Source organism: Panthera pardus, unplaced genomic scaffold, assembly GCF_024362965.1.
Source record: "Panthera pardus isolate Hobbes unplaced genomic scaffold, ASM2436296v1 HiC_scaffold_17, whole genome shotgun sequence".
Classification (NCBI taxonomy): domain Eukaryota; kingdom Metazoa; phylum Chordata; class Mammalia; order Carnivora; family Felidae; genus Panthera; species Panthera pardus.
In genome coordinates this window covers 109514050-109536963 of record NW_026526732.1, presented here as the reverse complement: position 1 = coordinate 109536963, position 22914 = coordinate 109514050, and the positions used below count along the sequence as shown (strand labels likewise).

The 22914-nt window shown below is 45.5% G+C and overlaps 2 protein-coding genes and 1 long non-coding RNA gene across 3 annotated transcripts; 2 read left to right on the top strand and 1 right to left on the bottom strand.

Moving 5' to 3' along the window:
- Positions 1 to 9410: 9410 nt before the first annotated feature.
- LOC109252565 (putative vomeronasal receptor-like protein 4) lies at positions 9411 to 10331 on the top strand. Its single transcript, XM_053905371.1, has one exon. It carries the CDS (start codon positions 9411 to 9413, stop codon positions 10329 to 10331), a length of 921 nt encoding a protein of 306 aa, XP_053761346.1.
- A 633-nt stretch (positions 10332 to 10964) lies between these two features.
- Positions 10965 to 13634, bottom strand: LOC128777809 (uncharacterized). The gene is made up of 2 exons (XR_008423131.1): positions 13446 to 13634; positions 10965 to 11237 (listed from the first exon to the last, which is right to left on the bottom strand). It is a non-coding gene; the product is annotated as an uncharacterized LOC128777809 (long non-coding RNA).
- A 5065-nt stretch (positions 13635 to 18699) lies between these two features.
- On the top strand, positions 18700 to 19488 carry LOC109252567 (putative vomeronasal receptor-like protein 4). The gene is made up of 2 exons (XM_053905321.1): positions 18700 to 19283; positions 19445 to 19488. The coding sequence occupies exons 1-2, from the start codon at positions 18767 to 18769 to the stop codon at positions 19486 to 19488; spliced, it is 561 nt and encodes a 186-aa protein (XP_053761296.1). The 5' UTR covers positions 18700 to 18766.
- The last annotated feature ends 3426 nt before the right edge of the window (positions 19489 to 22914 follow it).

The following is a 22914-nucleotide window of genomic DNA, read 5'->3' as shown; positions in this document are numbered from 1 at the left end:
AATTTAAAAAACTGGTTTGGGGCATCACTGGTATGAAAGTAGTAGGCATTTCAGGAGGGGGCGTTTACAGTGTTGTTCAGCTGCTCTGTGACCTTGGACGAAACGGTCCTGCCTGTACACTTTGCAGCCTGATTTGCCTGTACGCGTCCTCGGAGCCTGAGGAGTGCTCTTCTCTTTTTCAGCATGAGCTGACTTTGATTCTCTCAGTCTGGGAGAGATTTTACTCTTCGAAACATCAAACGTTTATATGTTTCGCAAATATTAAACAATTTAATTAGCTCTCATTGATTTATTCCTGAGAAAGCAACGAGTCAGTAAATCACTTTCCCAAGGTCTCAGAGCTGGCCGTTGGCGGAAGCTGACATCAAACTCAGGGAAAGTAATTCCAGAGGCCGTAGATCAAAACGTTGTTCTTTGCTGCCTATGATCATTGCATTAGGGGAAATTAGATATCAAATACTGCTCTTTTCCCTCTTTAAGAGACCTATCCAACACATAGTGTCAGATCAGGTTAAGAGTAAAATTGTGGAAGAAGATACCTTGACTAATGAAAATAGTAAGAATGTAAGAGAACCTATATCAATACGACACAAAACAATGAAGGCAAGAGAGCATTCCTGCTGACCAGAGAGGGTTTCCATATAGTGATAAAAGTTCCAAATCATATAATAAAAGAATTCCCAACTGTATATAGTTATTAAAATAATCTTAAAATATAGAAAACAGAAGTGATAGAACCACAGGGAGAAATTTACATATTCACCACTATAAAATTTCAACATACCTTTTTCACTTATTGATAGGTAAATAAGACCAGAAATTAGTACATTTAGAACAACATAATTAATAATTTAAAATATATTTAGACTCTTACATCCTAAAATTAAAGAGAATATGTATTATTAAGATGGTGTAGGGGCGCCTGGATGGCTCAGTCCGTTGGGCATCCGACTTTCGCTCAGGGCATGATCTCGAGGTCCGTGAGTTCAAGCCCCACGTTGGGCTCTGTGCTGACAGCTCAGAGCCTGGAGCCTGCTTCGGATTCTGTGTCTCCCTGTCTCTCTGCCCTTCCCCACTCACTCCTTGTCTCTCTCTCTCTCTCTCTCTCTCTCAAAACTAAATAAACATAAAAAAAAAGGTGTGCAAAACATTACAGGGCCCTAAGGTCTCAAAAAATATTTTAACAGTATAGTTAAAACTGTATTTTCTGAAAAATATAGGTAGGTTAGAAATAAATATCAAAAGGTAAAGCATAATATTTCCCTGCTTATTTTCATTTATTACATATGCACGGATCCCAAAACAATACACATGGAGTTTCCCTTGTTTGAAACTCTATTAAAATTGTACCTTAACTTACCTTTCTCCCGCTTGTTCGTCTTGTGGTTGTAGGCGCAATTCATTATACCCAGTGCTGTCAAATATTCAGTTGTACGAATGTATCACTACGTCTTTATTCATTCTCTTACCGACTTAGATTTAAGTTATTTCTAGTTCTTGTTGGTTGTTATTCATTTGCGCTAAAAGCAACTCTACTAATTGCCTTGTGTCCTGCACAAACGTGCCAGACGCACCCTACAGAAGTGGCTCTCAAAGTACCGAGTGCCTCAGCGTTCCCTGGACGGCCTGTTAAAACACAAATCATTGGGAAACACTCCCAAGAGTTTCGGACTCAGTAGGTCTGGGACGGGCCGTAGAATTTTCATCTCTAACTAGTTCCCAAGTGACGCTCAGATCTCTGAACCCCACGTCAGGACCACACTTCAAAAACTAGTATTCTAAGGTATACGTCGTAGAGTAGTAAGGTATCTGGTAACAGTGAGATATGGCAGTGGTCGTTTAACAGCTGAGTCATAGGCCATGAGTTATTCAAACTTCCTGGTTAATAATTCCAGGGGTGCCTGGGTGGCTCAGTCGGTTAAGCGTCCGACTTCGGCTCAGGCCATGATCTCATGGTTCGTGAGTTCGAGCCCTACGTCGGGCTCTATGCTGACAGCTCAGAGCCTGGAGCCTGCTTCGGGTTCTGTGTCTCCCCCTCTCTCTGCCCCTCCCGCGCTCATGCTCTGTCCCTCTCTCTGTCAAAAATAAATGAACATTAAAAAAGGAATAATTCCAAACTATTTCCACAGATGTTCCAATCAACAAGCCACCAGCCCTAAATCCCCAGTGTCCCACATGCTCACTAACACTTGGTCTTCGGTCCCTTTAAATTTGAGGAAAAATATTATTTTTTTGTGTGGTTTTAATTTACATCACCATAAAACTACTGAGCCTGAGTGTGTCCTCATCTTTATATATTCCATTCAGGTTTTTACTCTTCTGCAGAATGGCTCTTCCTCCCCGCCCCCATGTTTTCTTTTGTGTTTTTCCTGTTTATTTTAGCAAGGCTTCATATATATTCTGAATACCGATTCAGCATAGTTGGTTGTAGATATGGTTTACCAGTCTGTAGCTTGCTGTTTTCCTTACTTAGGGGGCTTTTTAAAAAAAAAATTTTTTTAACATTTATTTTTTGAGAGACAGAGAGAAAGAGACAGAGCGTGGGCGGGGGAGGGGCCGAGAGAGAGGGAGACACAGAATCGGAAGCAGGCTCCGGGCTCAAGCTGTCGGCACAGAGCCCGATGTGGGGCTCGAACTCACAGACCGCGAGATCACGACCTGAGCCGAAGTCGGACGCTCAACTGACTGAGCCACCCAGGCGCCCCACTTAGGGGGCTTTTGGACGAGCATGAGTTAGGAGAGATCTGGGTAGGAGTCCTACTGGCTGCCCTCTGGGAGTTATTTAAGCCCTCTGGCCTCAGCATCCAACTTATTTCTCCCATTTTCATGAAGGTCAAATAACTTGTATAAAGTACTCTGATGCATAATTCATTACCATGTGCCTCTCTTCACAGGCGCCGAGCGGAAATCGCAGCAATCTGGCGTCTCCTCCATACAGTGCCTCCCGTCTGCATCCTTGTGCCGACGGGAGCTCTGTGAACAGCAGACACGGCCCGCGAGAAGACACTCAGACACTCACGCGCACCCCACTTTGGAGGGAGCACAAAGGTTACACTAAGGGACTCGAAGGGCTGAATAAAAGCCGTGCAAGTGAGATGAAAAGCAACGTAAGCGAGCGAAGCGTGCATCATCAGCAGCGCCCGGCAGGACAGTAGGTGCTCCCAGGGTTGTCCTCCCTGAAGGGATGGAAAACCCACAGTGTCCTCTGCGCCCTCACCTCTCCCCTCCTTCCACTAACCCCCACCTCACCCGGCTGACAGGAACCCAGCTCACCCCGGGGCCCAGCCAGCACCTGTCAGTCCCGGGCCTTCCTTCACAGCCAGGTCCTGCGGAGAAGGACTATGTAAGCCCGTCTGTGCCGCGAGGCGGGGGTGAATGTCACATCAGCTTCCCTCCCCTGCTTGGATGGACCAGCTAGAAAGGAGCCATCTCTGTAAGTGGCACCAGGGACCCGGAACAACTCTGGGTAGGGGGTACGCTCATCCCACTCAGACCCGGGTCTGGGCCATGACCGCAGGACCTGACCTTCTGGGCCACAGACGCCATTTGGAGGCAAACTCGAAAAAGAAATGAACCCACTCAGAAGGGAGCACCTCAGTGAGCTGTGTGGACTGACCCAGAGCCCACGACCAGCCCCCAGATCAGGAAGCCAGCACCCCAGGAGTCCCCCTCCTGCTCCCTTCTGGACCCCGTCTATCACGAGGTGGGGGAGGGGGTAGTGGGGATTCTGACGCTGCCCCTCAGTGATCTTCAGTTATCAGTGTGGCTGCAGTTTAAACTATTCACGAAGTGAGCACTTGTGATTCTCAGGTGTCTGTTCCTGAGCTGTGGCGGCCAGTGGGGCGGGGGTAGGGGTGGCAGGAGGCCCTAATGAAGTCTGGGGACCCCGAGCCCCCCCCCCCCAGGGCCCCAGCTGCACCAGCGCTCAGCCTGCAGTGCGTTTACTCTAATTGCGTGAGGACGGTTCCCGGCTCCGCAAATTACAGAGCATCAGGGAGAGGGGAGAAGTGGGCCCCGGGGACCCACCTGGTGCACAAGGAGCCCTTGACACTGACATCGTGACCTCAGCGCCTGAGCCAGGGGCACGGGGACCCGGGGAGGTATAACAGGGCCCGGCTGGCGCTGCGGCCAGAACACCCTCTCCCCGAGCAGGGCCCCGTGCAACTGACGAGGTGGGTGGCCGCCGGCCTTGGCTTTGGACACAGGCCTTTGGGGGGCAGGGCGGGGCCGGGCAGGCAGGAGAGGAGAGGAGAGTCGGAGCCGCTCTGCTGGGTCGGTTGTGCGGCAGGAGCGGCCGGGACCCAGGGGGAGGACAGCTGGCCACCTCCCAGCCCATCGGGAGACGCGGCTTCTCTGTGCTGCACAGGAGGTGAGCCCGGGGGTCCACGCTGTGCCCGAAGCTGCCCTTTCCTCACGTGGGGGGGGGGGGGGCGTCAGATGGACGCCCAGGGCGGCTCACCCGGGTGTGCGCACGCACGGACTCTCTGGAGTTTTCTCTCAGCTCGTGTGCACGTCCCCTCCCGGCAGAGGGGCTCTGTGCCCGTTAGTTCTGCCTTTTCGGCACTGGGCACGCTTGCCTGCTCTACTAAGATTTAGAATTCCAAGTGTTGTCACATGTATTCTGCATTTTTCTTTTAAACAGCACAGTAGCTTCAAAAGCTAACACAGTAGACTCTAGAATTGCTGAGACACTGACACAAAGGGTGGAGGGAAAGCGCACGTTGACACTAATGGTTGTCTTTTAGGGAATTGCTTTTTAGTAGTTTCCAGGCAGTGACGCTCACTCCGTCCTCCCAACAGACCAGTCCGATACAAAGCATCGGTCCCATTTTACAGATGGGGGTCGTGGGGTCCTAGGGAGGTCACGTAACATGTAGAGGGAGAGCGGAGGAACCAGGGTTTGAAGGTCGGAGCGGCGGACCGCAAAGCTAGAGGGTGTGAGTCCGGGCACGAGTGTGCGTCCCGGATCAACGAGGCCGGGTAAGCCGCGGGGGGAGTCAGGCCCCGGTCTCCGGGAGACTGGGCAGGTCAGTCAGGTGGGAGGTAGAAATGGACGGGCCGGCCTGGGAAGGAGAGATCAGGGGAGCAGAGTGGGGATGGTCACAAAGAGTGAGGGAAAGGGGAGCAGCGCCTGGAAGCAAAACCGGGTCACTAACGTGAACCGAGATGCGCCTTATGAACGTGTCCCAGGTCCTGACCAAACGCTTCAACATATCCATGGTTTCATCCTATTTATTTGCTACAGTGTTATACTTGTTATAGCCGTGAGTCGCCAATTACTGAACCATTTAGCAAGTACTACATAAGAGAGAGAAGACCCGGGCTCCCCAAATCATAGAGCTAGACACAGCCAGATTGGGGTGCACGCCCAGGGTTTAAATGCAGCCTCGGGGATCCTTCTTTTATCATTTCCCACCGCTGAGCCGGGCACAGCACTTGGGTCTCAGGCTTATAAAGGAAATAAATCTTGAAAACGCTGATACCTTAACAGTGTAAATCTTATGGTTGGAATAATGAAGGCAATGCTAGTTTTGTTTCCTATTGTTCTGTATTCTTTGATCTCAACTCGGGCAGATGCCTCTTTTTCCTTTCAATATTAAGCAATCCAATGATGGTAGGACCGTTGTTGTCTATGTGAGATATTTTTCTATCCCTGAATGGTATTGCTAAAATTGATTTGTAAAAGAGCTCTATTTAGTTGATTTAAAGTCAGGTGCTCATAAAAATTGGGCATTCTAAAACTCAGAAAGGTAGAAACTAACCCAAATGCTATGCAAGTACACGTGATCTAATAAAATACTTGATATAAAAGCTAGTTTAGGGGCACCTGGGTGGCCTAGTCCGTTAAGCGTCCGACTCTTGATTTCGGCTCAGGTCACGATCTCACGGTCTCAAGATCGAGCTCCGAGTCAGGCACAATGTGGAGCCTGCTCCGGATTCTCTCTTTCCCTCTGCCCCACTCTCCTGCTTGTTCTCTCTCTCTACCTCAAGAAATGAAAATAAAAAATAAACTACCATTTTAAAAAGCTAGTTTAAGGCTGATGGTTTCTTTAAAACAGACGTGTCTTTAGAATTGTTGACATTAAATGTAAAAATTTTATTCTGAGTTTACTAGCTAAGTAAGTTCATGTCTCCCAGGAGACCTGTGAACAACAAACAGAATGTGATAGCTTAAGATAATGGCTGATTTTGCCTAATGTTTAGTGAGGTTTTTGCACGTAATCTACATATAACTTTTAAAAGCAAGTAAATGGAAGATAAATTTTTATAAGTAAGCCTTCCAGTAACATTTATGTCCACTTGATTTTTCTAAGTCTTTTTGGTAACCTAAAACTTTAAAAGTTTGCTAGATTAGGTTAAATGGTAAATTAAGTGAAATCCATTAGAAAGCTAGATCGTTTCCAAACAAGACAAAATATTCCAACAGTAATTACTAAATACAGTTTTATCTACTTTGGGCTTCTTTTACAGAGAAACGAAAAGATATTTAGATATGTTGACTTAAATTTTTTAATATTTAATTTAATTTAAAAAAGATATTCTTCTAGAAATTTTGAAATGTATTCATAATTTTACAAATCTAAAGAATGCTGGTACAAGGGCATTAATCCTGTCCATTGTTATGACCTCATCTAAACCTAATCAACTCCCAAGTCCCCCTACCTTTCCTAATAACACATCACATCACATCACATCACATCACATCACATCACATCACATTCTTATGTTGAATTGTGGGGGACACAAACATTCAGTCCATAGCAGCTGGTTTCTGATGAACAGACAGGAGTGAGAGATAAGAAGGGTGGTAGCAGGTGAGGCACAGGGACTTTGTGCATATTCTTGTGGGTCAGATAAGTGCCAAGATTCAGTTTGTTTGCAGGAGTTAAATGTACGCTAGCAGTTTCCTACAAGATGGATCCAAAAGCAAGGATGCCAAGCAGGTGGCTTTGCACAGATCAAGAGAAGGCAATTGAGCTTGGACTAAATGCAAAACCATCAAGGGACTGCAAGATAGAGATTCAAAGAAACAGACTTCTGATTTGAAATCTCAACTGGCACAAAATGAATAGGGAAAATCCTATTTTTAGGGAAGAGTCAGGAGCTAGGAAAATATACTAGCCACAGTATGAGATACCAGGGTAGCATTTCTGATGGAGAAAATGGTCAGGTTAGACAAATGTTACGTTACACAAAAATAAATTCAAAATGGATAAAAGACCTAAATGTGATACAGGAAACCATCAAAATCCTGCAGGAGAAAACAGGCAGCAATGTCTTTGGCCCGGCCAAGCAACTTCTTACTGGACGTGTCGCTGGAGGCAAGGGAAATAAAAGCAAAAGTGAACAATTAGGACTTCGTCAAGATAAAAAGCTTCTGCACAAGGAAGGAAGCAATCAACAAAAACTAAAAGGCGACGGACGGAATGGGAGACGATATTTGCAAACGACATATCAGATAAAGCGTTAGTATCCAAAATCTGTAAAGAACTTACCCAGCTCAACACCTAAAACCAAATAATCCAGTGAAGAAGTGTACAAAAACATGAATAGACACTTTTCCAAAAAAGACATCCAGAGGGCCAGCAGACACATGAAAAGATGCTCAACATCACTCATCATCAGGGAAATACAAATCAAAACCACAATGAGATATTACCTCAAGCCAGTCAGAATCACTAAAATTAACAACTCAGGAAACAACAGATGTTGGCAAGGATGTGGAGAAAGGGGAGAACACTCTTGCACTGTTGGTGGGAATGCAAGCTGATGCAGCCACTCTGGAAAACAGTATGGAGGTTCCCCAAAAAGTTAAAAATAAAATTACCCTACAACTCAGTAATTGCACTATTAGGTATTTATCCAAAGGATACACAAATGCTGGTTCAAAGGGGCACATGCACCCCAATGTTTACAACAGCGCTATCAACAATAGCTAAATTATGGAAAGAGCCCAAATGTCCAGCTACTGATGAATGGATAAAGAAGACGTGGTGTGTATATATACACATACACACACACACACACACACACACACACAATGGAATACTCCTCAGCAATGAAAAAGATTTAAATCTTGCTTTTTGCAACAACGTGGATGTACCTGGAGGGTATTATGCTAAGCAAAATAAGTCAGAGAAAGACAGATTCCATGTGATTTAACTCATATGTGAAATTTGAGAAACTCAACAGATGAACGTAGGGGAAGAGAAGGAAAAATAAGATTAAAACAGAGGGGGAGGCAAACCATAAGAGACTCTTAAATACAGAGAACAAACTGAGGGTTGCTGGAGCAGGGTGAGTGGGGGGATGGGCTAACTGGGGGACGGGCATTGAGGAGGGCTCTTGTTGGGATGAGCCCTGGGTGTCATATGTAAGAGATGAATCACCGGGTTCTATTCCTGAAGCCAAGACTACACTTAGGTTAACTAATTGGAATTTAAATTTAAAAAATTAAAAAAAAAAAGAAACATAATCAGTACGACATTAGCCATAACTGGATTTCCTCAAAGCAGATTCTGAAAGTTTAATTCTGTTCACAGGGTTTATTGCAGGGGTGGGGGGTGGGGGTTGGAGGAAGTGAAGATAAAGGAGGGGTGAACAGGTGAAAACAAGTTCCAGATGTGGTCTTAGTCATCAGAACGTATCAGCCACGTCCAGCCTACGAGACCGCGGAATGAATCTGCCTACCGGAGCACCCCACATGTGGAGGTGGCCGAGCTCCTTCCCGCAGGCGGTAACCAGCCTAGGTTCTCTGAATAAGGCCCGGACGGGGGTGGGGGGCGTGTGTACCCTCCTGGTAGGGGTTGCTTTCTCTTGCCAGAGGCAATTCTCCAGACAAGGTCAACTGTTTCCAGCCAGGGCTCATAGCAGTAGAGTCACGAAGGCACAGGCTACCAGAGTGGGTGGGGAGGACCCACAATGCGCCCTACAACATGAAGCTGGCTGGATATCGGACTTGAGGGACGGTGAAACGCAGCGTCACAAAGCAGGAATTGACCGCGGGTTGGGGAACACGTGACCTAGAGCGGGACGTCCGGGGGAACACTGACCGCGGGTTGGGGAACACGTGACCTAGAGCGGGACGTCCGGGGGAACACTGTCGCACGCGCACGGACAGGTGGAGCGTTCAGAAGGTAAAGTTACGGGAATCGGGTGGACCCTGTGTGATGTGGGACATGCAGATTTCACAGTCATCCCTTCTACAAATCAAATGCTGCTGCAGAAGCATAAAGGGCAGAGAAAGCGTGGATTGAGCAGAACGCATAGGCAGGACCACGCACACACTGCGGTATTTCCGCTTCTCTGTCCCCTTCAGGCAACCGGAGAGAGGCCACAGCCGTAAAACACGTTTGTCTTTGCCGTCCTCAATTGTTTGTTTTCCTCAAAAGGTTTTTCCTGTACTGTCCATGAGGTGGAAGATAAACTGGATTGACTTCATCCGGGGAACAATCTTGCTTTCTCTTACTGGACCTGGCTGTGCGGGAAACTTCTTTTTGTTTGCGAGCCATGTGTACGTTTTTGTCATGGGTCCTAAGAAAAAGCCCACAGACCTTCTCCTCGTCCACCTGGCTTTTACCAATACCATGACACTTTGTGCCAGAGGCATTTTCGATATAACAGCAGCTTTTCATGTCAGTAACTTTCTAGATAGTGCCAGTTGCAAAACCGTGTTTTATCTGGGGAGAGTGGCCCGTGGCCTCTCAATGTGCACCACCTGCCTCCTCAGCGTGGTCCAGGCCCTCACCATCAGCCCCAGGACCTCCTCGTGGAGAAAGCTCAAGCCCCGCACCGCGTGGCAAGTGCTCCCCTCTCTCCTCCTCTTCTGGATCTTGAATTCCCTGATAAGCTCCAACTTGCTCTCCTACATCACAGCCGCCCAGAGCACCAACGGGTCCGGGATCACACCGTCTGGCTCCCACCCCTATTGCCATATGCTGCCCTCCGGGCTGACCGTCAGGTGGCTCTTCCTGACTCTCATGGCGTTGCGGGACATCATCTCCCAGAGCCTCATGGGCTGGAGCAGCGGGTACATGGCTTTCCGTCTGTGCAAGCATCGCCAGAGTGTGCTCCACCTGCGGAGCTCCAGATCCCAGAGAAATTCCAGCCCGGAGACGAGAGCTACGCGGAGTGCCCTCCTCCTCATGGCCTGTTTCCTTCTCTTTTATTGGGCGGACTTCATTTTCTCCTTCTGCATCGGCTCCTTCCTGACCAATGACCGCACGGTGTTAAATATGAAACTATTTCTAACGCTCGGTTACGCCAGTCTCAGCCCCTTTGTGCTGATCAGCAGGGCCTCCCACCAGCCTCCCCGCCGGAGTGCCCGCTGAGATGTGGGGAAACCTGCTTTCTATACTGATTCTGTTAGTAGCTACAGGTAGATGATGTAGTGAAATTTTTTGCATGGCAAAAATTCTGTGCAGCCTGAACTAGAAGCGTATTATAAAAATAGTGTGCTGGCCTGGGTTTTCCGAGAAGCAAACACCAAGACCAAATTAAATATCCAGGGAAGTTGCCAGGGCAAACAGACTGTGAGAGAAAATGTGGAGGGAGCCCGGGAGGCCCAAGAGCCATCCAAACAAGATGCAAGTATGATTCTGAGTGAAGGACAGAGGAGAAAAGATTGGATGGAAACATCCTAGGCCAACTTCCAGCCTACATAGAGTTAAACGAGGGAGTTATTTGGCCATCAGCAAAATCCCAGGAATACCTCCAAACTCATTTGAAGGGACCAGCACAACTTTGATACAAAAATCTGAGAAAGGACATTGCAAGGTAACAAAATCATAGGTTAACATTGCTTATGAATATAAATGCAGCAATTGTAAACAAAATATTGGCAAACAGAACCCAACAATACATAAAAAGGGTAATATATTATGCTCCGGTGTAATTTATTCCCGAGATACAAGAAGGGATTAATATTCAATAAACCGAGGAAAATAATGAATCTCATAAAGACATCAAAGGACAAAGAAAGCATGCATTCGTTTTAGTAGAGCCATAAACACACTTGACAAAAATCAACACCCAGTTATGAAAAATATAAATAAAACTTCTCAGGGAAATTATAAAGGAAAGTAAGTTTCTTAAATTGATAGAGATTAGCTACAGGAAAACCACAGTTAACGTCATATTCAATATGGAAATTTTAAATGCTTATCTCCAAGGTTGGGAATGAGGCAGATATTTATTATCATCATTTCTCCTCAGCATTGTTCTGGAGACTCTAGACCCTATGAGAAGGTAAAAACAAAACAAAACAAAACAAAAAAACGAGGAGAAGAGAAAAGAAAATGGAATGAAATAAGTAAAATTTTTTTTACTCACCATTAATAAAATTGTGTGTGTAGGAAACAGGGAAGAATGAAAAAGTGGAACTAGCAAGTTCAATAAATTGAAGATCAATAGAAAAAGAATTGCCTTCTACCTATTAGCAATACATAATTGAAAATTTTACTAAAAATTTAAACATCAAATATATAAGAGAAAACAAGCAAATCACTTATGCGATTTCTCCACTGAAAACTATGAAACATTGATACATTAAAGCTACATAAATAAATAAGAATCCTACGTTCGTGGAAAGTAAAACTCAGTATGTTTAAGGTGTCAATTCTCCCAAATTTTTTTTAATTTTTTAAGTTTATTTATTTATTTTGAGAAGGGGGGGTGGGGCAGAGAGAGAGAGGGAGAGAGAGAATCCCAAGCAGGCAGGGTAGAGTCTGGCGCAGGGCTCAGTCTTACGAACCATGAGATCATGCCCTGAGCCAAAATCAAGAGTCGGACGCTTAACCAACTGAGCCACCCAGGCACCCTCCCCCCATAATCACTCTTTAAGTTGCAGTGCAATTTGGATTAATATTCCAAAATGTGTGTGTGTGTGTGTGTGTGTGTGTGTATAAACTCGTATGCTTAAGTTTATGTGAAAATATAAAGGACCTACTAGAATGAGAAAACTGATCAATAGAACAAGAGACTATGACCAGACTACATATTTATAATAATCTGATTTATTATAAGGGCAACACTTCAGTGCAGTGGGTCAAAAATGGACTTTAAGTGAATTATGTTGGGTTTCTGAAATATCTACATGGAAAAATGCACCTGACCTCCTAACCTACATAACCCAAACAAACAGAGATGGAATAAAGATTTTAATATGTAGAATAATAAAGCTTTTAGAAGAAAGTGTAAGAGAATATCTTTATGACTACAGAGTAGACAGATATTGTTTTAAAGAACAGGATGTCAAACAGGCTAACCCTAAAAAGAATTATAATTTGGACAATATTAAAATTAGGATTTTCTATCCATCAATAGTCATCATTAAGAAGCTGAGTAGAGGCACCACAGATTGGGACAAGATATGCACAATACACATAACTGACAAAAGATTCAAATATATGCAGACTCTTAGACGTCAATAAAGAAAAATAAACAACCCAATAAAAATGGGCAGAGGCTTGAACAGCCACCTCCACTAAATGGTATTCAACGTCCAGTAAACGTATGAAAAGGTGCACCACATCATTAATCCTGAAGGAACCGCAAATCAAAACTACAATGAATTATATCACTGCACACACACCCGAAGGCATGAAACAAAAACATCAACAAGACAAAGCGCTGGCATACATACATATTTTGTTCATTAGCTTTATGAACTTTTAAAAACATTCTAATAGTATTGAATCGAAGAGGGGAAACACAAACAGAACTTGAACACCGCTGCCCTAACCTACCACTCATTTTTATTCATCTTATGAGAGACCCCTGGAGACACTACTGAGCTTGTTGATTATCTGAATGCTGGCAAGTCCCTTGTGGAATCACCTAATGAAGGCAGTGAAGACTCGTCAAGAAAGAAGGAAAGCAAGCAAGCGAGCGAGAACCTGAGCCAGAGTGGAAAGGAGGCAGGAGCAAAGAAAATCCCATTAAATACAACTTGAATCTCATAAGGTCTTGAACCCAAGACCTCTCACTTTAACAGATAAATCGAACAACAAAGCTACACTATCTTCAATGTTATTTGAAATACATAATATAGGAAACATTTAATGATGTTAATTATATACATCTTTATGAGAAACTGCATCGATTTGAGAAAGGAAAGATCTTTTCTGGCCCAAACCGGGGAGAACTCCTTGATACAAGGCGTAGGTAGAGGAGACCGCCCCTTATGGAAATCGCCAGTATCAGACACATCATCCCTGTTCTAATTGCTCTTTTTTTTTTTCCTTTCCCCCAGTGTTTCTTGGCTCCGTAACTACAAAAAAAGCTGTTCTAAGCTCTGCTATTAGAGATAACCCAGACCTTCCCACCCTACCTGGCTCGATCCAACGAACACGGTGGGGTCTGCATCCCACGTGCCGGGTTAGAAGGGGGGGTGTGGAGAAGGGAGGCCACGTGGGCACAACAGACAACAAATACCTTCAGCTCACCTGGGGCTCGCGGTGCCGGAGTGGGCGTGGCCGGGGGCCACAGCCAGGGGGCCAAGCCAACTGCGCCACCCGGGACTCACCAGCGGGGGGCAGGGCGATGGACGTAAACATGCGCAGAAGGGGCGACCACAGGCCTTTTGAGTTACACGTTTGTACTTGTATGTTCCGTTTGTATGAAGAAATTCCAGGTGGGCCCACGGGATAAAGGTGAAAGGTTGATGTTAGTGGGGGAAGGGGTAGCTTGGGACTGGGGTGGGGGAGGATTGTTTATTTTATTTCTTTATAGATGCAGCTTTAAACCCTAGCAAATGCATTGCTTATTCAAACGTACAAAACAAAGTTGTGGAAGGGTAGATGGATAGATAGATGACGGATTATTGACTTTTAGAGTTTTTTTTTCCACTCAGTATAGTACCCTTGAGATCTATCTAAATTGTTGCTTGCATCAATAGTTAATTAATTTTTTAAAAGAGTTTTAAAAAAGGAATCTCTACACCCAGCACGGGGGTCCCGAAGCTACAACCCCAAGATCAAGAGTCCCACGCTCCACCGAGTGAGCCAGCCACGGGCTGCAGGTAATTAATTTTATTGCTGAATACTATTGTATAGTATGGATGTACCTCATTTTGTGTAACCATTCACCCATTGAGTAGCATTCCGGTTGTTTCCAGGTTGTTTCCAGCTTTTCGCCATTCGAAGGCAAACTGGCTGTGAACATTTGTGTACGAGCGTTTGTGCACGTACACTTTCATTTCTCTGACATATCTCATCTTAATGTGTATTTCTCTGGAAACTGGTGACGTTGCACATCTCGTCACATGCTAGCTTTCCATCTGTCCGTCCTCTTCACTGAAATATTTCATGCCTTTTGCACATTTTATAATTGGATTGCTCATCTTTCCCCTTTTGAGTTTTGAGTGTTATTTCTACATTCTAGAACAATCCTTTGTTTGATACACACTTCGTAAATATTTCTCCCAGTCTAAGGCATGTCTTTCCATCTTCTCAGCAGAGTCTTTCACAGAGCAAAAGTCTTTATTTTTTTTTAAATTTATTTATTTACTTAGAAAGGTGGGGGAGGTAGAGAGAGAGAGAGAGAGAGAGAGAGAGAGAGAGAGAGAGAGAATCTGAAGCAGGCTCCACATTGCCCGTGTGCATGGAGCCTGATGCAAGGCTCAAACTTACAAACCATGAGTTTATGACCTGAGCTGAATCTAGAGTCCAACACTTAGCTGACTGAGCCACCCAGGCACCCCTCTTTATTTTTGTTATAGTCTCTATTAAGCCCTTGGTCCTGAAGATGTTCTCTTCTTAAGCCTTTATTTTCCAGGGCGCCTGGGTGGCTCAGTCAGTTAAGCATCTGACTCCAGTGGAACTATGGCGGGAGTTAAGAGCTTGTGCTCTTGTGTTAGAATCCTGGGTTCAATCCTTGGTTCAGCTACTTACTATCTATGGGTGTTGGAGAAAGAGAATTAGCAACAAAATCTCCAGCCAACCACAAGACTTCTCTATAAAAAGTAAAAGGGAAGGAAAACAATTTCATTATTGAGAAAGCAGGAAACCATAATGTGCTGTGCACCACAGACAATCCGCTAAAGAGACTGCAGGAACAGAAAACAAAAGCTACTCGCAAACTAAGCAGGGTTGGGTCTGGTTAGTACTTGGATGGGAGAAAACAAAAGCTCACTTTTAATAGAGCCAAGCAGGTGCAACCCATCACATACATCTTATCTCAAGATAAGTGATAGCTTGCCCTCCAGTGAGAAGTCTGGCCAGCACCATTTGTCACACATAGTGCGTCCTAAAGTCACCTGGTGATCTGGATGATGCTGTGTAAATGAATTGGCTTCATCTGAAGAGAAAATAAATAAATTTCTCAATTCTGATGACAGGGCGCAGTTTTGCAATTTGGGATAAGGTCCTCCCAGAAGTTGGGCTCCTAATGTCCCGTAGCAACTGGGTGACAAGAGCACTGTCTTCTTTCAGGCTTATGTTTCAAAAGGTGGCTCACAGGTCCTTGACAAAAACATTCTTGGGTTGCAAAACTGGTAAGCTTTTTATTTAGCTTTTAAAAAAATTTACATACATCTCAAAGGGGCTGAGGAAAAATTTATGTTTTTTTTTTTAAGAAAACACTCTTAAGAGAAGGGAAGGTTGGGTCTCTCTTTTGCACCAGCGAAAATTACTATTTTTTCTTTTGCCCTTAGAAGTCTCAGTGGGCAACGTATGCAGTCTTTTTGTGTGCGACATTTTTAAAGTTTATTTATGTATTTTGAGAGAGAGAGAGATCAGGGGAGGAGCAGAGAGAGAGAGAGAGAGAGAGTTCCAAGAAGGCTCCTTTGCTATCAGCAAGGAGCCAGATGCGGGGCTCGATCCCACAAACTGGGAGATCATGATCTGAGCGGAAATCAAGAGTCAGACACTTAACTGACTGAGCCGTCCAGGTGCCCCGCAACTTATGCAATCTATGTGTGCCTGCGTGTCCTCATTCAAAATTGGGGACGAAAACAGTGCTTATCTCAAAAGGCTTTTTATCACATGTACATCACATGTTACATAAGTATTTTTAGCAGGTTCCTGGTACACCTATAGGTAATGTGAAAGAAGAGAATATTCAATGACGCTTGTTCAAGGCGCTGAGGCAGACTATTCAGGACCACGGTGGGAGGTACAGGGAAACACTGCTGTGGGATCTTACAATGATGGGGAAACACCGGGCTTAATTCGGGATACTGCTTCGCCCCTGGGCGCCGGCTTGCGGGGGCACCTCTTAACAGCCACCAGGGTGGCCGTTGCAGTGGCTGTTGGCGAAATCCCACTTCTTCGTTGCCGGGTTGCCGGGTCGTGAGGTGGGGGCCCGAGGCAATCCCCTGCAATTGGACCCTAGGGGTCTGGAGCCGAAAGCGCTGATCTCATCTGTCAGTTGAGAACACGAGCCGACAGGGATGCGCCTCCTTGGCTCGGCGGGTAGGTGTTAGATCCAGAAGGGGCTCCACGCACCCGTCTGAAGGGAAAAGGTGTCTGTGAAAATCGTTTCCTTCGACATTTCCCAAAACGAATCTGGGAGGACACCGTCCCTCCCTCCTCTGCCAGGGTTCGGTCGGAAACGAAGAGAAGGGGCTGATTGGGTGACACAGACACCGGTCCCAACTCTGACTCAGGGCTTTGAAATTTGGGGAAGATGAAAAGAAGGCTGCAAACTTGGGAGACTCTGGGTCGAGAGAAGCAAAACCAAACGGGAACCTATTTGATGAGGACATGGCGGGGCACTGAGCTGTGCTGAGTGCAGTCACTGTAACAGATTCCAGGGCTTTGACTAAACAGTGAATCTGTTCTGACTCCAGAAGGTTGGCTCAGGTGCTGTTCCTGCCATCAGGCGGGCCGTTTATTTCACGAGGTGCGAGGCAGTCGGGATCCTGTCACGCTTTCTCCGACAACGTGGCGCAGGCCTCGGTCTCCCCACGTGTCCGGGGGGAGGGGGGGGAGACGCGGGGGCCCAAAGGCCACGACCGAGGTCCCCGGGTCGTGAGGCCTCCTGGTGCCAAACCCGGACACAAGCCTAGGTTCATGCAGCTCGTGCTGCCAGAGGCCTTCCGGGCCACGGTCGTCCGAGCCCTTAAGGACTGGGAGCGTAGGGAGCGGGGTGAAGGCCTGTGGGCCGCCTTTCCAAGCACACAGGGCCCGTGCAAGCCCCGCGGTTCAGTCAGACCTCCTGGTTTATGTTGTCTGGGGAAGCTGTCAGCAGTGTTCTAGCCACTTCTGGGTGAAAAGGGAGGTGGGAGAGGTTGGGGGCGAGAGCGTGCATTTTCACCCAGGCGCGAAGGGGGCCGGCGGGCTGGGACTGACAGCAGGCGCCTCAGTTCCCTTGTTAACCAGGGCGGGAGGACAGCCGCGGGACAGCTGACCTGCTCAATTCCCTGCAAACACGGATTCCCCCAGGGCTCTTGAGCGAGTGTGACTGGCGCCATCACCCTTCGTGGCTGTGCTTCCTCTTTTCCTACCGAAGCGGTCCCAGCCCACTTGGCTACCCTGCCCACCCCTGGGAGTCCCTACTTCCTAAACCGCCCCTGTCTCAGGACAGCACCCAGTTCCTTGTTAGCTGGCTTCTCCTAACCGCCCCCTCCGGGGCGCCGGTAACACGCCCTGAAGGGACCCAGGCCTCCCCTGGGGTCTCCTCCATGTCCTCAGCGGGACTCAGACCTCCTGTGCAGACCCCTGCCCCCCTGCCGGGCAGCATTGCAAGGTCCCCCCACCCCCCCCCCCACCCCCCTGGGGCCTGCCCAGACTGCATCAGGTCTGATCAGAGCTCGTCCAGCCCACGGACCATGTCTGCACGTCTCTGGCTGATCCGGCTTTAAAAGTTGGGGTCCCATCTCCAAAGGCTACGCCGTCTGATTTGATGTTGAAACTAGGAAAACCCGGTGAAAACTTGCAAGCAGTGAAGTCACAGACTCAGTCTGGGCTTTCAAAGACAACTCTGGAAGTATTCGGGGCTGTGTATCAGAGCTATAAAGATTGGAATCGGGAGGCACACCAGGAAATTGTTATCCTCGTCAGAATGAGATTCGCCGTGGCTGCTGAACCTAACGGGCCCTGGGAAAGATTGACAGGCTGAATGTGGGAGCTAGAAAAGACACTGATGCAACGGGAGGTTTTCAGGCTCTCGTGTGGGGACGTGGGGCGGTGAGCAAGACCCAGATTTCCTGGGGGTGGCTGATGGTGATGTCACGCGAGGAACTGGAAAGCACAGGGGGACGTCCGGTTGGGGGAAATGTTAGTTCCGCTCAGCACACGCTGGGATCGAACATATCGGGGACACATAAACCCTGGAGCACGTAGTTTGTCTTCGCCGGTGTGGAGCGAGACAACAAAATCCTGATTGCTACTTCAGATTCTGTATTCTGATTCTCAGGATCGCATCCGAAGCCACATAGAACGACCCGGCAGGAGCACTCACGGGGAAAGGAAGAGAGATCTTCAGACAGAAATCTGCTCTGTCACATGCACCGTGACTGTCCTCTGTGCACCAGAGGAGCCCTCTGATGTGCATTTTTCTTCGCAGATCCGCCTGGGCCCACGGCTTTCTTCGAAAGGCTCTTGCCGGATTCAAATTTCTCTGCCCTTGAAGCAAAAACATGGTTTTGAACAATATCCGGGCAACAATTTTTCTCTTTCTCACCGGACCCGGCATCGTGGGGAACATCTCTGTGTTTGTGAAGCACATGTGCGCTTTCTTTTCGGGCACTGCGACGAAATCTGTACACCTTCTTAGCATCCACTTGGCTTTTACAAATACCGTGATACTTTTGTCCGAGGTAACGATGAAGACAATAGCGATGTTTGGTGTGAGAAACGTCCTGGGCGACGTGGGCTGTAAAGCGTTTGTGTTTCTGGAGAGGGTGGCCCGGGGCCTTTCGATCTCCACCAGCAGCTTCCTCGCCGTGGTCCAGGCCACCACCATCAGCCCCAGAGCCCCCGTGCCTGCCGGCTTCAAGCCAGCATCCGCAAGGCACATCCTTCCCCTCTGCCTCTTCTTCTGGGTCCTCAACTCCTTGGTCAGCATGAACTTACTCTACTACGTCAGAAACACGAGCCGCCTAAACAGGTCACAAGCTAGCCACGCAAATAGCTGCTCTTACGTCCTCCCAAGAAGCCAGGTCATGAAGTGGACGTTTCCCATCCTCATGGCCCTGCGGGATTTCTTGTTTCTGAGTCTCATGGGCTGGGCCAGCGCCTATATGGTGCTTCTTCTCCACAAGCACCACAGGCACGTCCTCTACCTTCAGAAATCCAAGATCCTCCACCAGACCCCCCCCCGAGAGACGAGCCGCTCACAGCGTTCTCCTTCTGATGCGTTGTTTTCTTTTATTTTATTGGACAGATTGTCTTCTTTCTCTGGGCTTAAATTTCTCCTTAGAGAATGCTTCTTTCGTATTAAATATTCAAGAGTTTCTAACTCTTGGTTATGCAATTCTCAGCCCGTTTGTGCTGATTCACAGAGATGGACATCTGGGTGGATGTTGGCATACTCAATAAATCCTGAAAAATGCCTGGTTTTTCACAGATCCCTTGGGTAGCAAGTTTGAAAGAAGACATGTTATGGCTGAGCGCTAAAAAAAAAAAAAATGAAGCCTGGCTTAAACAAATTAAAGTATCGTATTATACAACAAAGCTGGTGACTAGTAGCCATGAGCTGACACAGGAAGGAGATTATAATAACCTCTGGGGACTCAGCCTTCTTCTCATGTCCATCCTGCCACCCTCGGGAAGAGTTAGCCAATTCCACTTTCTTTCTTATAAGATGTCTCTTTAACTATCACGCTTCCTGTAGGAAAGAGAAGAATCTGTCAAATTCCATCAAAAAGCTGATGTACTTACTCTTTGACTTATAAGCTTAACTTCTAGGAGGATCAAGCAGATAAATATTGCTCGTAGGAGATTTGGAGCCTAAAAACTATTACAAACTGCAGCGTTTTTTTAAACACATCAACTAAAATATCTAGCCAAAAAGGGCTGTTTTGCTGGCTATGTGAAAGTATCCTAGAGGATCCAGCCATACAAAGGAATTTTTGTTGAGCTTGTGAAAGAACAGGTGAGTTCAAAATGTATTGTTATGGAATAATATTCAAAGTGTATTTGTAATTAATAAGAGATAGTAATTCAAGAGCAATAGTATTAAAAAATGGACTGTAATATTTTTACTCGCCCTTATCTCCATCTTTTACAAGAGTTCAAAAGACACTTAAAAGAGTGTTACCTGGTTTCAGAGAAACTGGGTAAGTGAAGCAAAAACTGGAACTTCCTTTTACATCTTTCTATATTTTCCGAGTTGTTAAATCTTTGAGTTTGTATTTTTAAAAAATGAATTAAAATGTGTTTTGAAAATAATTTGTGACTTGTTGCAAGACACGTTTGTTAGTGCCCTCACACTGCCACAATAGAACCAGTCTCATCCTAGTATGCCATGAAAGAGTCACAAAATAATGTGGTTCTACATTAATTTACATAGGAAATCAATAAGATACCACACATCTATTTGTAGATTTTTTTTTTGTAAAAATTAAAACAAAGGAAGTGTCTTGAAAGTAACCAGAGTTAAATGATAGATTACCCACTGGAAAGCAACGATTCTTAAATGACAGTGGATTTCTTAGAAGAAACCGTGCACCTGAGACAAAACTTCATTGATCATGTCACCCTACTAAACTCCTTCTCTAACTGGCGATCCCCAGTGAGACTTTGGAGCTCCGGGAATTATCGTCAGTTGAGAGCCAATGATCATGAATCTCTGAAAAGATGATTATGTCCCTCATCTACTACACAGTTACCATAGTATATGACTGAATGTTCCTTTCAGGATGGCCGGCGGGAAGATTATCAGTGTATTTCTTTGGCAATGTAGTAGGGTTTCTTCCTGGGGATCTGTCTCTCCCATCATTAGAGGTGCCATGGGTGACTGAACTGGTTCCAGTCTGGGAATGGTTAAGGATCCATGACCATTCATGATGTGCAAGGGATTCAAGTCAGATTTGTACTCACAAGGCCTGGAGTTTTTCTCCTTTTTCAGATCAAGAAAGACTTGAGTCAACCTCTTACATACATCGGTTCTAGAGAACCATAATCAACTAGTCAATGGCAAAGATCTCTGTGAGTCAGACTATTTGATTAATGTCCATACCTGTCATTCTGCATTCAAATTATTAACACTATATTTAGGCATTTCGGTTCAATGACAGTAACTTCTGATGTAATTTCTTATTTGTAGGGAAGAACTTCAACACAGCTCTTCTAGGATGCTGGGGCTATACACATGATTATTTGTCACAGCTCTAGTGAAAGGCATATTCTCTGGAACCCTCCTGGTTTGGATGAGCAGATCTTACATAATAAATACTTTAGAATCCCAATAATCTCAAATCTTGGGTTAACTTCCTCTACAGCATACTAAGAAGTTCTTGGCATTTCAGCTTCATTTAGTGTGGGCCACGTTTGGGTTCATCTTTCAGTCATCCAAGCTTTCAAACTGTTTGAGCCATTCCTAGCCACTTAGGCTAAAATATTGAATTCATAATTTCTGCTGAGTGAGTCTATCTCAATACATTTGGCTTTATCCATCTTTACACTCTTTTCACCTTGATCCTACACCCTTCAGATCCATTTCCATATACCTATCGCCAGCTTGGGCCACAAATTATCTTGGGACTGTTTCCAAAATACAGATGAAATGTTTTCTGAAATACATGTGGCTTTGCCCTAAAACCTATCTTGCTCTAAAATCTATTCCAAGATTTTCATTGCTCTGTATAGGATTTTGGACTGCCATAGTCATGTTCACCATATTTGGATCATCTCTACCATCAGCCCCTAATGGAAAATCTGACCCTTTGTGTCATACCAAATTTAATGAAGGCTATATAGGTAGTTATGAATTTACAATAAATATGGGGGATAACAGCATATTCAAGGACACTGTGGAAATGGGTAAAATTGAGATGTGAAAACTTCTATTACACAAATGTGCTTCTTTCTTGAGAAAATAAATCGAAAGAAATAAAAAGAGAGGAGTGAAAACTTGATAGTTAACAAGAGACTTAGATATTTTAAAAGAACACAGTATAAGATCTTATTTCTTGTCTAATTTTCTTTTTAAAAAAAATGTTTATTTTGAGAAACAGTGTGATCAGGGGAGGAGCAGAGAGAGAGGGAAGGCGAGAGAGAGAGAATCCCAACTGACAGTGTGGAGCCCAACGCAGGGCTTGATCTCACAATTGAGTGAGATCGTGACCTGAGTCAAAAAAGTCAGACGCTTAACCAACTGAGCCACCCAAGCACCCCTTTTATTTATTTATTTTCATCCCGTCTTATTTCCTTGAAGGAATAAAGTAAAAGTTCATAATTATTGAACACATGTATAAATGAATGAATGTCCAATTATCAAATAAGTAGTGTAGCAAGTAAGTGGGAAGAATGATTCTTATCCATGATGCTCAATAGAGCAAACGTAAGGAAACGCAACTAATCTGCAAGCATGAACAGAGGAGAAGAAAATAGAGTCAGATACCAAACTGAAGGAAGGATTTTGGAAAGTGAGAGAAGTTTTAAATGAGAGCTATGGGCCATTTTGGCTAGATTGCCAAGAACAAATATTTAAGTATCCGTGACAGCTTAAAAACTAGTATTTCACAACTGGCTCAACTGATTGACCCACCATAACAAACCACTGTTCATTTCCCCACTTTTTGTCCATACTGGACATATCAAGAGTGTCACATATGGTGATGATTCTTTCTCCAGAAGGGGAAATGAAATACTTACTTGAATGACTTTCAGTCAAGAAAACACCACATCCATGTAGTCTGGTATATTAGTATTCTATTGCTGCATAACAAATGAACACACATTTAATGACTTAAAGTAACACAAATGTATTACCTCATAGTTTCAGAGGGTCAGGAATATGGCCTAGCTG

Bases quoted from the DNA above. Each gene is read 5' to 3' on its own strand.
- LOC109252565 (XM_053905371.1), top strand. From the start codon at position 9,411: ATGAGGTGGAAGATAAACTGGATTGACTTCATCCGGGGAACAATCTTG.
- LOC109252567 (XM_053905321.1), top strand. From the start codon at position 18,767: ATGAAGACAATAGCGATGTTTGGTGTGAGAAACGTCCTGGGCGACGTG. The intron at 19,284-19,444 runs GTTCTCCTTCTG...GCTGATTCACAG, and splicing joins AGAGACGAGCCGCTCACAGC to AGATGGACATCTGGGTGGAT.